At 38.6% G+C, this 13,161-nt stretch overlaps 1 protein-coding gene across 2 annotated transcripts; it reads left to right on the top strand.

Annotated features, from left to right (window-relative positions):
• The first annotated feature begins 6,555 nt into the window (after positions 1-6,555).
• On the top strand, positions 6,556-11,332 carry ido1 (indoleamine 2,3-dioxygenase 1). Of its 2 annotated transcripts, XM_058071927.1 has the most exons (10): positions 6,556-6,725; positions 7,121-7,216; positions 7,300-7,419; positions 8,362-8,480; positions 8,581-8,595; positions 8,683-8,782; positions 9,166-9,283; positions 9,369-9,420; positions 10,549-10,697; positions 10,780-11,332. In XM_058071927.1, exons 1-10 carry the CDS (start codon positions 6,636-6,638, stop codon positions 11,160-11,162), a joined length of 1,242 nt encoding a protein of 413 aa, XP_057927910.1. In that variant the 5' UTR covers positions 6,556-6,635; the 3' UTR covers positions 11,163-11,332. The 2 variants fall into 2 exon arrangements, with proteins under 2 accessions (XP_057927910.1, XP_057927911.1); XM_058071928.1 differs by lacking the exon at positions 7,300-7,419.
• The last annotated feature ends 1,829 nt before the right edge of the window (positions 11,333-13,161 follow it).

Raw genomic sequence — 13,161 nt, 5'->3', positions numbered from 1 at the left:
TGCACCACAGACTGTCCAGGAGTTGGTGGATGCTTTAGTCCAGGTGTGTGAGGAAATCCCTCAGGAGAACATCCGCCGTCCCATCAGGAGCATACACATACACTAGTGAGCCTCATTTTGACTTGTTTAAAGCACCAAACATGGATCAGCCTGTAGTGTGTTTTTCCACTTTCAAATCCAGAACTCCATGGGTTGATATATTTGATTTTCATTTATCATTTTTGTGTGATTTTGTTGTCCGCACAGTCAACTATGGAAAGAACAAAGTATTCATGGAAATATTTCATTAATTCGGGTCTACAACGTGTTACTTTAGGGTTCCCTTTATTTGTTTGAGCAGTGTATTTACACTAATGAACATATCAATGCCACATTCAAAAATAAAGCAGTGTAAGCAAGGGGGTTACATAACATGATGATAAAAAAGTAAACATATTCGGTTGATCATGGCTGAATAGACTGCAATTATCCTTACTGATGTCTCTTAACATACTGTATGATTGTTTAAAAGTTAATCTCTTAAGTTATGTTGTCATATGCATTACACAACGTTTTTTTTGTATGATGAACATTTTGTTCAGTAGTCATTGTAAATACAAAGCGGCTACGTAATATCCATAATAAGGGGAGGGACACTGTCACTAACGTGGTGGTACGACATAGTGCACAGACTTCATTTAATGCCCTCCAGGTGGAATTCATGTCACCACAAACCAAAATATGGTCATTAGCTGACAAAAGTATATATATATATATATATAAGTCACTGCTACTTAAAAAGCTGTGTGCATTGTTATTATAATTAAGTAGACAACAAATTTAACTACTTAACATATTTAACTTAATATATTTCTTTGAGTTACGAACTTAAAAACTTGTCCCTATGACAACAATTATTCAGTAAGCATTACTTAAAATGAGCTTTGAGTGAAGAGGAAAAGCTAATTTGTGCAATGCAATATTGTTTGTTGGTTCAAAGAAATTTCAAATTAAGTTGTCATAACTAAGAAAGACTAATGGAAATTGTTGCGTTAATTTGTTTTTTTTTAGGCTAAACATTTATTTTTTTGAGTGTACTTTTGTCAGCTAATGACCATATTTTGGTTTGTATATATATATATATATATATATATATATATATATATATATATATATATATATATATATATATATGTATATGTATATATATATATATATATATATATATATATATATATATATATATATATATATATATATATATATATATATATGTATATATATATATATATATATATATATATAATGTGTGTGTGTGTGTGCTTGTGTATTATGTTACCAAGCTAATTTTATTAAGTCATGGCAACTTGAATTTTGTTTTAAGCTTACCAACAATAAAATTTGAGTGTATATGACATGCTAAATTAAGTTCATGTAATAGCCAACATTATTATTTGAACATAACTTAAAAAATAAAGTTAGCAACTTGGAAAGTTTATCTAAATCAATTAATTACATTTTTTACATTGCATTTATGTATTAAATCAAGTGGTGTCAACAGATACTCTGAATTACTTTAGTGTATGCTTGGATATAGACTGCATACCACAAATCTGTGGATGTTTGGAATTTCCATGGAGAATAATGGCTCAAACTGTTACCAGCAAAACACCGTTAACTGTACAAGCAATGTTTAAACCAACATTTTAACTGAATATAAGAGACAAATACCCACCTTTTGATGAAATGTGATGGTCATGTGGCATTGACATTCTACACTGCTCTGGGTAATTAAATACAGAACACAGAGCTGAAGGTGGTAAGCAACAGTATACATTGATAACAAAGGATGTAAAAAGCAAGTCAATGTCACAAAGACTACACTAATAAGTTGCTGAATATCACTTCAAATGTTTTAATATTTGTCAAACAACCACAGAAGAAATATGTAAACTCAAGACCTTTCATGACTCATGTCTCAATATCACTTAAAATTTCTTAATATTTGTCAAACAACCACAGAAGAAATATGTAAACTCAAGACTTTTCATGACTCAAGTCTCAATATCACTGCAAATTTCTTAATATTTGTCAAACAACCACAGAAGAAATATGTAAACTCAAGACTTTTCATGACTCAAGTCTCACAATCACTTCAAATTTCTTAATATTTGTCAAACAACCACAGAAGAAATATGTAAACTCAAGAATTTTCATGACTCATGTCTCAATATCACTTCAAATTTATTAATATTTGTCAAACAACCACAGAAGAAATATGTAAACTCAAGACTTTTCATGACTCAAGTCATTTCATTCCCAATGCTGCAATGTCAAGCATGCACCACCAGGTGAGGCTGACACTTTAGTTATCATCAAGCCTCCTGTACATTCAACTAGTCTAAGTGGTAGTTAAATTGACTTGAAAAAATCTAGTTAATTTAAGATGACAAGAAAATAACACTACACATTTGTGTTGGTTACACAATAGTAATATATAATAAACTTCTAAAGCCAGAACAAAAATGACTTCATGTACAAGTAGAGCCTATGAGCATAATAAATATGAGCTTTTTGTTTTGACTGCATATTTATTACTTTTATCAGCATACTACAATTTAAAGCAACCTTGTAATCGTGCAGTAAGTCATAAACACAATGTAAAAATACATTCACTAATTTTTAAGCCAGCACCCCCTAAAGTTATCCCATACAAAAGAACATTCCATTAGATACCCAATGTTGTGTACCCAATGTCTCCTCACTGGCTCCTCAGAGAGGTGGACATGTAATTTACTGTCCTATTCAAAGGCCGTTCTTGCATCAGTGGCGGCTCTTATTGATCAATGGCGCTCTGTGCGCCCCTCCAGAATACACATGCCAGATACTGCCACTGCTTATATGACAATAGCTACCAAGCAGGGGTGAGACTCAGACATTAAAACATCAGTTCAGTTCTCGTTCAGGAAAAAAATGTCTTGTAGGCATTAGGCCTGGGACGATAAAAAATTTATTAATTCATCACACAATGCATGAAAATGAACTTGCAAGCCTGTTGTCTTCATCTTTTGCCTCCAAACAGGCTGCAAGAGAGTTTGCTCTGTTCATTAGGTTCAGCACCTTGGTGCATTTCTTCCATAGAACTACAGTGTGAACGGTGTGAGACATTTGTCTGTCATAAAGTATCTTTCTCTCTGCAGGGCCACTAGCATACACTGAGTGCAGTAATGGTACATTCATATGTTTTTGGTATAGTCTGGAGGTCCACAGAATATCCACAGGGAACAAATTGGGTGGAGATGTAACTGCCATGCAAAATAATCATTGTCTACTGCATAAAAATAAGCACAGCCTTAAGCTATAAATGGTGCCAAGGAGAAGCCGGAACTTGAAAACCCTCTTCTGTCGTTAAGATCTCCTATTTGGGAATACTTGGCCTTCCCAGTCCAATATGTAAATGAGCAAATACAAGGGAATATGATAATCACGAGGCTACTAACTGGAACGACAGTTGTCCCTCGCTACATTGCATCTTGAACTTTTTTCAAAAAGCAATGAATGATTGCTGTTTTGTGGCTGACTATGGCCTAATATTAGTCCAAAAATATTGAGTCACATGTAGTATTATGGTTATTGGTGTCAGTAATGTTACACTGATGAGACATGACATGAAATTAGACTACCTTCCCACTGCATGTACTCAACCATGGCAGGACCCAAATACAAAAGATTCAGCTTATTAGTATTGAATCCTACTTTGAGGGAATGTACTTATCACGGTCCGGTCTGATTTGTCTATATGTGCCCTGTGATTGGCTGGGGACCAGTCGAAGGTGTACCCCGCCTCTCGCCCAAAGACAGCTGGGATAGGCTCCAGCACCTCCCGCGACCCTCGTGAGGATAAGCGGTAGAAAATGAATGAATGAATGGTCCGGTCTGGAATCAATTCACTGCGATATATGAGGGATGAGTTTATTAATGCTGCACTTTAGGTAACAGGAAACCTTCATTTACTCAAATGAAATAATAATTCAGACATTCATTCATTTTCTATCGCAAATTGGCCTTATGAATATTAGTTTCTTCAAAAGCTGTGTTTGTTAATGATCTCGTAAGAGACCACAATCTGAACATAATCAGTCTTTGTGAGACCTGGTTGAAACCAAATTACTTTATTTCACTTCTCTGCTGTCCCCCCTGGTCCCTACTCGGGCTTCTTGGATGAATTCTCTGAATTTATTGCAGACCTAGGAACCCACGCAGACAATATTGTACTTATGGGTGACTTATATTCATGTAAATTCTCTGGAGCAGTCGCACCCCACATTTGCAAAAAATATATATATTTTTTATTTGTATGCATCGTAACTCCGAATTCCCGCATGACTCATATTCAAAGAGAAAGATATGAAGTGTTTCTTTTGTCACGCAAACTGTGTAATCCTCACGAGAGGCTTGCCGTTGAGGTGCACCTCAACCTGGTGCCTGTCTGTGCCTTGTAAAACACGGATATCCAAAGTGTGGCCCAAGGGCCATTTGTAGACCACATTTGTCATGGGCCTAGCACACTGTAGAAAAAAATGAATAGTTGCTACCAAAGAGTTGGGTTAATAATGTGACGCTTACAAATAGTAGTCACAATAGTTTATTTGGAGTGTAGAAATTTGAATATTCATATTTTTGTTTCATGTGTATTCTAGGTCATGTTGTGAAAAAAAACTCAGTTCGATGGGTTATTGTGCCACACCGGCAGTGGGAGGAGCACTTTAAAAGAAGGATCGAATGGGAGATACTTGGTCGAGGCTTCCTTTTCCACACCGACTACAGACCGCAACGTGTCTTTCTTCTGTTATACCAAACAGGTTGGTAATATGTGGTAACGTAACGCAATTCATCTCTGAGAAATTATATGCATTTGTGAACAGTTTTTTACCCAAGTTTGGCGTAGAAAAGTGTGTTTTTGTTAACGTAACTTAATGTTAAAACGTGGTAGTTCCACCTGTGTGCACGTGTGTTTGGATGTAATAGAGGCATTGGTGTGACATGTTGGGTGTGGTCTCCGCATCCATTGTAAACTTCTGCTGGTTCACAATAGTAATTTCAATGTAATGTGTTTGTATAAATCAGCATGTTCTATGTAGGATGTGCGTTATTGAATTGCCATATGGGCAATTGTCCAGGGCGGCATAATCCAGAAAAGGCACCGCGGAAAGGCAAAGAAAAAAAATCTCTTTACTTATGCTCAGCGCTCACCAAATTCTCATCCAGTCAGCACATGGCATACAGCCGTGATACTTGCGCCCCCAAAACGTGATCAAATGTCTACCACGTGATGTGGATGAAAGTTTTTGACTTTGGCAGCAGGTGCCACTGGACCTCGGCTTTCACCTTAATTATAAGGTAAAAAAACAGTAATTGCTCAAAAATACGACATTATATGATATTAATTATACTTTAGACACCCCGAAACCTGAAATTTGTTTTTTAAAAAGTGAAATAAAAATGAGGGAACTGTGAGTGGATATGAGCTGGTTCAGTTAGGGTAACAGTAGCTGGGATAAAGGTAGGAGATAATAATAATTGTACTGTTAATTTGTGTCAACAAAACATGTAAAAGACAGCGTTGATCCGCCCGGGCGTCATTAAAGCCACAGCCGCCACTGGATATTAGCTCAGTTAAATGAAGCGTACTTCCATGTAAAACATTTAGAAGGCTTGTGAAGCAGCAAAACAACAATGTGAATATCATCACACAGAAGATACAAAGTGTTGGGAAATCTAATCACTATCCTTTAATGTGACTTTGTATTGATTGTTCATATATTACCAATGTATTAGAAATAACTGAATGAGTACAACGTTGCAGGATTGTGAATGGGTAGTAAGTGATTTGAAAGTTGACTCTATTGATACTGTTTGACACTACACGGACACTGATGCTACATGATGATATAATAATAATGAATAATAATAAATACAGTGACTTCTTATCAATCCATGTTAATTTCAGACTTAAAGTACTGTAACGATTTAAGTCATGGCTATTTCCGGCTGATCATGCCAAGAAAATCCCATCCATTTCCTCTTTTTGCCCCACCCATTCACAGTACAGATATAGATACAGATACATATAATGGTGTACTCGCTCATCCCTACTATACAGCACAATTGACGATCACTGTCTTTAACCAAGTTAACCGTGACTGTGGCAAATTTGCTCAGCAAACAACGTTACATTTTTATTGGATTGAACTTAACGAGGGAACTGTAACTGGAAAAAAAAAACATGTTTAGAAGCTCATGAAAGTTGCATACATGATGAAAAAAAAATATGAAGGAACATTTAATGTAACAAATGTCAGATGACATCTTTTTGGGAGCAATGACAGAAGTGATTCAACACTGGCTGGCAAGACGATTGTGGTAAATTTTCATTGCGGAAGCGTGTGGAAGTCTCCACAAAATGACACATGTGCACTGATTTTCCACGCTTTATGTGTCATTGTGCAATGTAAGGGTCTCCCTTTGTTTTGGGGTTAGGTAATTATTGACATCAGCTGTAAAGCTGTAAAGTGAACTCTGAGCTTGCAGTCCACACAGGTTGAGGTCTTCGGCGTGCTGCAGAATTGTTGTACGACAGAATCTCGGGTTTCGGAATGGCTGCTCGCAAAGACTCGACAACTCCTTTCTCTCTGGACCTGTACCATGTTTCAGAGGAACTCGGCTTCATTCTACCAGAGCCTCTGGTAGGTTTTAAATGCCTGTGGCAACTTTTACGAAATATTTTAAGAAATATTTGATTGTAAGCAAATTATGCCTGGAGGATATCAGTGATATTAGAGTAAACATAGAATTTCAAAGCAAATTTTCCAGTTAGATAAGACTCAAAATTGTGCACATAACAGCTTAAAATCTGACCCCGGGGCTAGTGGTATTGATTAGGACAAATTCACAAAGAGAAGCTGGTTCTGGCATTGTTCTTGTTTTCTTTGTCTTGAACTTTATTCCAAAAGCCAGCATGTGTTACAAAATCACTTGATATAAACCTTAAGTCTAAGGTCACCCTCCACACAGCAGCAGTAGCAAAACTGAAACATATAATTTATTTCCGTCATCACCATTCCATTCTGTTTATCCAAAGCAAAATCTTCCACCTTACTACCAACCATGGATGGATATCGCCTGCCAAGTCCCAGAGCTTGTTCTCGCACACGAGTTACGCTCTCAAGTTAACAAGGTAAGTGGGGTCATTTTAAGTCACAAAACCAGCTCTTTGGGTTTATTGAGTCAAGGTTCAGCTTAGTCCTGCCTTCTGTGCAGATGCCTCAGTTGAGCACCCAGTTTTTGCAGAAACACCGTGAATTGCGACTAGCACACCTGGCCCTCAGTGTGATGACTATGGGATATGTTTGGCAGGACGGTGAGAAGAACACAGTTGAGGTATCTCCCTTTATTTGTCCTCCCAATAGCAACATTAACAGGGTTCATGCAAACTATTGAGGAACAGGATTCATGTTTCAAAACGGTTTTGGTCTTTATTTGAAATCTGATGAAAATGTGGACTGCATGGCGGTGAGTGGTTAGCACACAGGCCTCACAGTGAGAAGACCCGAGTTCAATTCCACCCTCTGCCATCTTTGTGTGGCGTTTCCATGTTCTCCCCGTGCATGCGTGGGTTTTCTCCGGGTACTCCGGTTTCCTCCCACATTCCAAAAACATGCTAGGTTAATTGGTGACTCCAAGTTGTCCATAGGTATGAATGTGAGTGTGAATGGTTGTTTGTCTATATGTGCCCTGTGATTGGCTGGCGACCAGTCCAGGGTGTACCCCGCCTCCAGCACCCCCGCAGCCCTTGTGAGGATAAGTGGTAGAAAATGAATGAATCAATTATGAAAATGTCCTGGTTTTTATTGGGCCATTAAATTGTTCAGCATTTGGGCAGTCTGTTGTATCTGGTACAATTCTAGAGAGACAGATTTTTTAAATAGTGTTTCTAAAAAGCCAAAGAAAAAGCACAACAAATGCATGGAGTTAATGCATACTCATAAGATTGGGGGACGACATGCACAACAGAGGTTGAAATGTTTTTTGGAATCATTTCCTGAAATTGGAATTGGTTTCTTTGGTTATTGATCATATTTTATAATATAACAATTTTCCATCTTTAAATGTTTGAAATTATAAAGCATCGTAAATTTCGTGTATATCATCGTTGGGCTCAGCATCCTTATTTTTGGTTAATATTATAATTTAACTCTTTAGCATGTTGGAAACAAATGAATCCTATAAATATGTACAGTCAGAGACATGAAATATACTCAGTGTATACAGTATCTATAGCTATAAGAAGGCTCACCCATTTTCTGTGCATGATCTTCTAAGATGCTTCCTTGTACTTTGGCTGTCCCATACTGGGAGGTGTCCCGCCGCTTAGGACTTCCTCCAATTCTCACCCATGCTGATGCGGTCCTGGCGAACTGGCGGAAGAAGGATCCAGACGGGTGACACCAAATAACTTGTGAACATGTCTTTATTCCATCTTTCTAAAAACTCACCTAACAATCTACCTCCTTTATTCCCATCTTTGAATTCCTGCACCAGCCCTTTAGACATCGAGTGAGTACATGTACAATTACATTCAAGTGTATGCTTCAACTTGTTAAGTTTAACTTACTTAACTTAAGTTTTACTTACTTTCCGCAGGAACTTGGAGCTGCTGGTTAGCTTACCCGGTGGTGAAAGTGTGCAGGGCTTCTTCCTTGTCACGCTAATGGTGGAGAGAGCAGCGATTCCTGCTCTGAGGGTGAAGATAGTAGTTTGTTTGTGGGTAGTCAGTGTTTGAGTTTTAGAATTAACATACACTATATGGACCAAAGAATTGCATAATTCTATTTACAGGAAGTAGAAATGGTACTTACAAACATTTTGAAAGACAAAAATCAAATACACATGAGATAAAATGTATTTTGTGTTAATATCAGTGACAACTGGCAATAAAAAAGTATATTTCTTAGCTGCTTGACAGAATTTGCTAATTCTGCTTCACTATTATCGTAAATGAACATCCTAACTCCAACTCTGTTTTAATCAATCTTGAATACTTTTGTCCATATACTGTAGTATAGTGAGTGTAGACCATTAAATACAACAGGCTATGTTCCAATCAGCTATGTGATTATGTTCCAGAGCATTCCTAAAGTCATCAATGGTGTCAGATGTGGTGATTCTAAAGCTGTGACCACAGCCTTGGAGGAGATCAGCCAATCTATAGATGGCATGGTAGGATGCCTTAAGCTAATGCAAGGTACAAAAAAAAAAAAAAAAATATAAAAATAGTGTTTTCACTCATTAATTACCAACATCATGTCATACCTATTTGTCTCTTACAGTGCATGTGGATCCGTCTGTCTTCTATGGCATCATGAGGATCTTCCTGTCTGGGTATATATATACATGCATGATCAAAATTTCATGAAAAATTGCAAGAATTTACATTTTGCGCAATTGGATATTAGGTTCCAAGAATAGCCTCAAATTGCAAAAAGAAGAAATAGAAGTGAGACAAAAAATTCTGATAAGTAATTAAAGGCAAACATACATTAAACTGAAATATGTTCATCAGCTGACCACGGGTTTAAGACCATAGCTCAAATAAGATGAAATGCAACATGAAGTAGCTGTGCCATTCTTGTGAATCACCTCAAAATTGGATTGGGGATGCTGGATGCCAGTGTTTCCAGGCGAGTGGGAATGTTGCTCCAGGTAGTGAAGATGGCTAAATGGAGGGCATCCATTGCCAGAAACTGATGTCCATTTTTGTAAATTTCCCTTGCCATCCAATCCTAAATATTCTCAGCTGGATTTAGATCAGGGGAACACAAAGGATGGTCCAAAAGAGTGAGCTTATTCCTCTGGAAGAAGTCCTTTATCAGGCAGGCATTGTGAACTGTAGCGTTATCCTGTTGAAAAACCCAGTCATTGCCTCATAGACGAGCAACTTCAGTCATAGGGATATCTCCTGCAACAACTCCACATAGCCAGAGGATCGTACCTTCTTTTGACAGATCCTCCAGCTCAGGTTCGGTGACATTTTTGGGGGGTCTACCACTTTTGTTCCATATCCCTCAGGAGTTTTAAGTGTGACTTTTTTACTGCATCAAACCTCAGCAGCAATGGGGTGCTGGGAGAGTCCTTGCTTATGCAACTGGACAATCCGACCACTTGTCAATATATCGTGACATTGTAAATACCGTAGAGAAAACTATTCGACTGAACCTACATTTTTGTCGATATTTTGAAGACTTTGTCATTTGATAAACACGCTATAGTTATTTGCAATACATTGCGTATTCACTTTTTTGGGCCTCACTCACATTTCTTCTTCTGTATTCTGATTTTTGCATTTTGAAGCTGTACTTAGACCCGTCAGTCCAACAGTTTTCTTAGATCCAACAGTGCAAAATGTAATTTGTTGTGGTTCAACTGGTCAATTTTGATCAGGAGTGTATCAAACGTTTTGCATGGTAGGGATATAATCAGATTTTCATGTGTGTCAAAACATTTTTATAGGTGGAAAGATAATCCATGTATGCCAAATGGTTTGGTTTATGAGGGTGTCCAGATAGAACCAGTGGAGTACTCTGGTGGAAGCGCTGCACAAAGCAGCCTCTTGCACTGTTTTGATGAACTTTTGGGAGTCAAACATGAGGACAAAAGTGGTAAGATAAGTATTTATTTTAACTGTATTCTTGTCTTTTTTGACTGATGGGGAGTGTGATGACAAAGTCCTTCGATATGCAGGCGCTTTCCTAACCCGCATGAGGAGCTACATGTTACCTGCTCACAAACAACTCATCCAGGACATCTCGTTGCAACCCTCCTTGAGGACGTTTGTGCAGCAGCAGGCCAATGAAGACCTCACTGAGGCCTTTCAGGAATGTGTGTCCAAACTGTTGGCTTTGCGCAGCTATCACATCACCGTCGTCACACGCTTTATCACAATTCCTGCCTCTAAAGCCCGACAACTATACAACCGCAAAGAGGACACTGAGGCGGAGATGATCTGCAAGGCCCCCAGAGCGCTGGAGGAACGGGGCACTGGTGGCTCTGGCATTATGAGCTTCTTAAAGACTGTGAGGAATCAAACAAGAGACGCCCTGTTGCCCAAGCAAGCAAAGAGATGAAGCACCACAGCCGATGTCGTTGTCAGCTACATCTCATAAAACAAGTAGTAAATCACATGAGAGAAATGTATATGTCATAAAAACATTACTTTTGGCATAGTGAGAGGCCCTTTTTTGCTTGGCTCACTCAGACTTTTGTTTTGCCAGTAAACAAACCAAAACCACATTGACATGAGTGATAGGCTACCCAATATTTAATCCAAACCATAATTCAAACCATTGCTGCTACTTTCTATTAAGTTGAACCTCTAACTTATCCTTTTATTTGAAGGGAAGTGCAGACAATACATTGTCTTGTCCAAACCTATGAAACTGGGCTAAATCTGGGCTCCAGAAAACTACAGAAATGCTGTGAATAAAAGTAAAAATATACAATTACACAAGGCGTCTTGGAAAGTTATTCACAGATTTAATCCAACTTAAGTCCAAAAGTAACAAATACATTTCATTTTACACTGAAATTTGCTTTTAACATTATAATATGTTATGTATACACAAATAGATTAGTGTTTTGAGCAATACTTGAATGGCCACTTATAATTAGAATGTTACCAGCAGGGACGTTCCGAGGATTATGACATTATTGAGCCACATGAGTCACAATTTTGATGACTTAGCTTGATGTATAGAGTATGGTCAAATACTTGTGACTCGACTTGGACTTTGACATCAATGACTCTGGACTTGACTTGGACTTTAAGTCGTATAACTTGGAAATACTTGGGATTTTCAGTGAGTTTGTTGAGTAAAATGTGTCCCCATTCAAAGTATTCAACTAACGTGACCGTTACACCATGACTACATCATTACCAGCAAGACAACACATTTACCCACAGAATCTCCCTCATTAAATTGGATCAATTAGTGTCCAATCAGGTTTAAGAACAAAGAAGGGTATGGATTACATTTCTGTGAGTGCCAGACTGCTGGAGAGTTCATTCATTCATTCATTCATTTTCTACCGCTTCTTCCTCACAAGGGTCACGAGGGTGCGGGAGCCTATCCCAGCTGTCTTCGGGCGAGAGGCGGGGTACACCCTGGACTGGTTGCCAGCCAATCACAGGGCACATATAGACAAACAACCATTCACACTCACATTCATACCTATGGACAATTTGGAGTCGCCAATTAACCTAGCATGTTTTTGGAATGTGGGAGGAAACCGGGAAAATATGAAAGGGCAACAGATCCAACAGAAAGGGCATTTTAATCATTTAATCAGCCTGAGCACCACCAGGAGTCTATCTGTGCACGTGCCTGGTTCCAAGGCCAGTTGTGCTGTGCTGTTGGTTGCTGTTGCTAGCAGTCCCAAGAACTCTGATACGTACCCATGCACGTCACACTCCCCTTTTTTGGTGCCATTGGACAAGATGGACCAAGGCATGCCACAGTTCCTTGCGCATCCACATCAATGAGCACAACGTAGCCAAGTCACCCAATGACTGTAATTTGATCACTCCTCACAAGTTCTTCATGGTATCTTCATACATTTCATAATCAAAATAAGACTGAAAATTCTCACGAGTGTCGTGGGGGTGCTGGAGCCTATCTCAGCTGTCTTCGGTGGGGTACACCCTGGACTGGTGGCCAGCCAATCACAGGGCACATATAGACAAACAACCATTCACACTCACATTCATACCTATGGACAATTTGGAGTCGCCAATTAACCTAGCATGTTTTTGGAATGTGGGAGGAAACCGGAGTACCCAGAGAAAATTCACGCATGCACGGGGAGAACATGCAAACTCCACACAGAGATGGCCGCGGGTGGAATTGAACCCTGGTCTCCTAGCTGTGAGGTCTGCGCGCTAACCACTTGGCCGCCGGGCAGCCCCGACTGAAAATTCTGAAAAAGTCAAATGCACAACACGCTCTCTCACGACTATATTGTTGAGGGTATTATGTGCATGTTTAGTTGCCTCTTTTTATCTTTGTTTATATTTTTAGAATGCATGTCTCACATATAAGGATTGTAGATGACAGGCAAAATCCTGGA

This window comes from Doryrhamphus excisus, chromosome 4 (genome assembly GCF_030265055.1).
Source record: "Doryrhamphus excisus isolate RoL2022-K1 chromosome 4, RoL_Dexc_1.0, whole genome shotgun sequence".
Classification (NCBI taxonomy): Eukaryota; Metazoa; Chordata; class Actinopteri; order Syngnathiformes; family Syngnathidae; genus Doryrhamphus; species Doryrhamphus excisus.
The sequence above is the reverse complement of the archived record's forward strand: the minus strand, read 5'-3'. Positions and strand labels throughout refer to the sequence as shown.

What these genes read in the sequence shown, in the direction of transcription:
- ido1 (XM_058071927.1), top strand. Translation starts at nt 6,636, where the DNA reads ATGGCTGCTCGCAAAGACTCGACAACTCCTTTCTCTCTGGACCTGTAC. An exon ending in TCATTCTACCAGAGCCTCTG is followed by an intron (nt 6,726 to 7,120) that starts GTAGGTTTTAAA and finishes GTTTATCCAAAG; the next exon opens with CAAAATCTTCCACCTTACTA. An exon ending in CAGCGATTCCTGCTCTGAGG is followed by an intron (nt 8,783 to 9,165) that starts GTGAAGATAGTA and finishes ATTATGTTCCAG; the next exon opens with AGCATTCCTAAAGTCATCAA.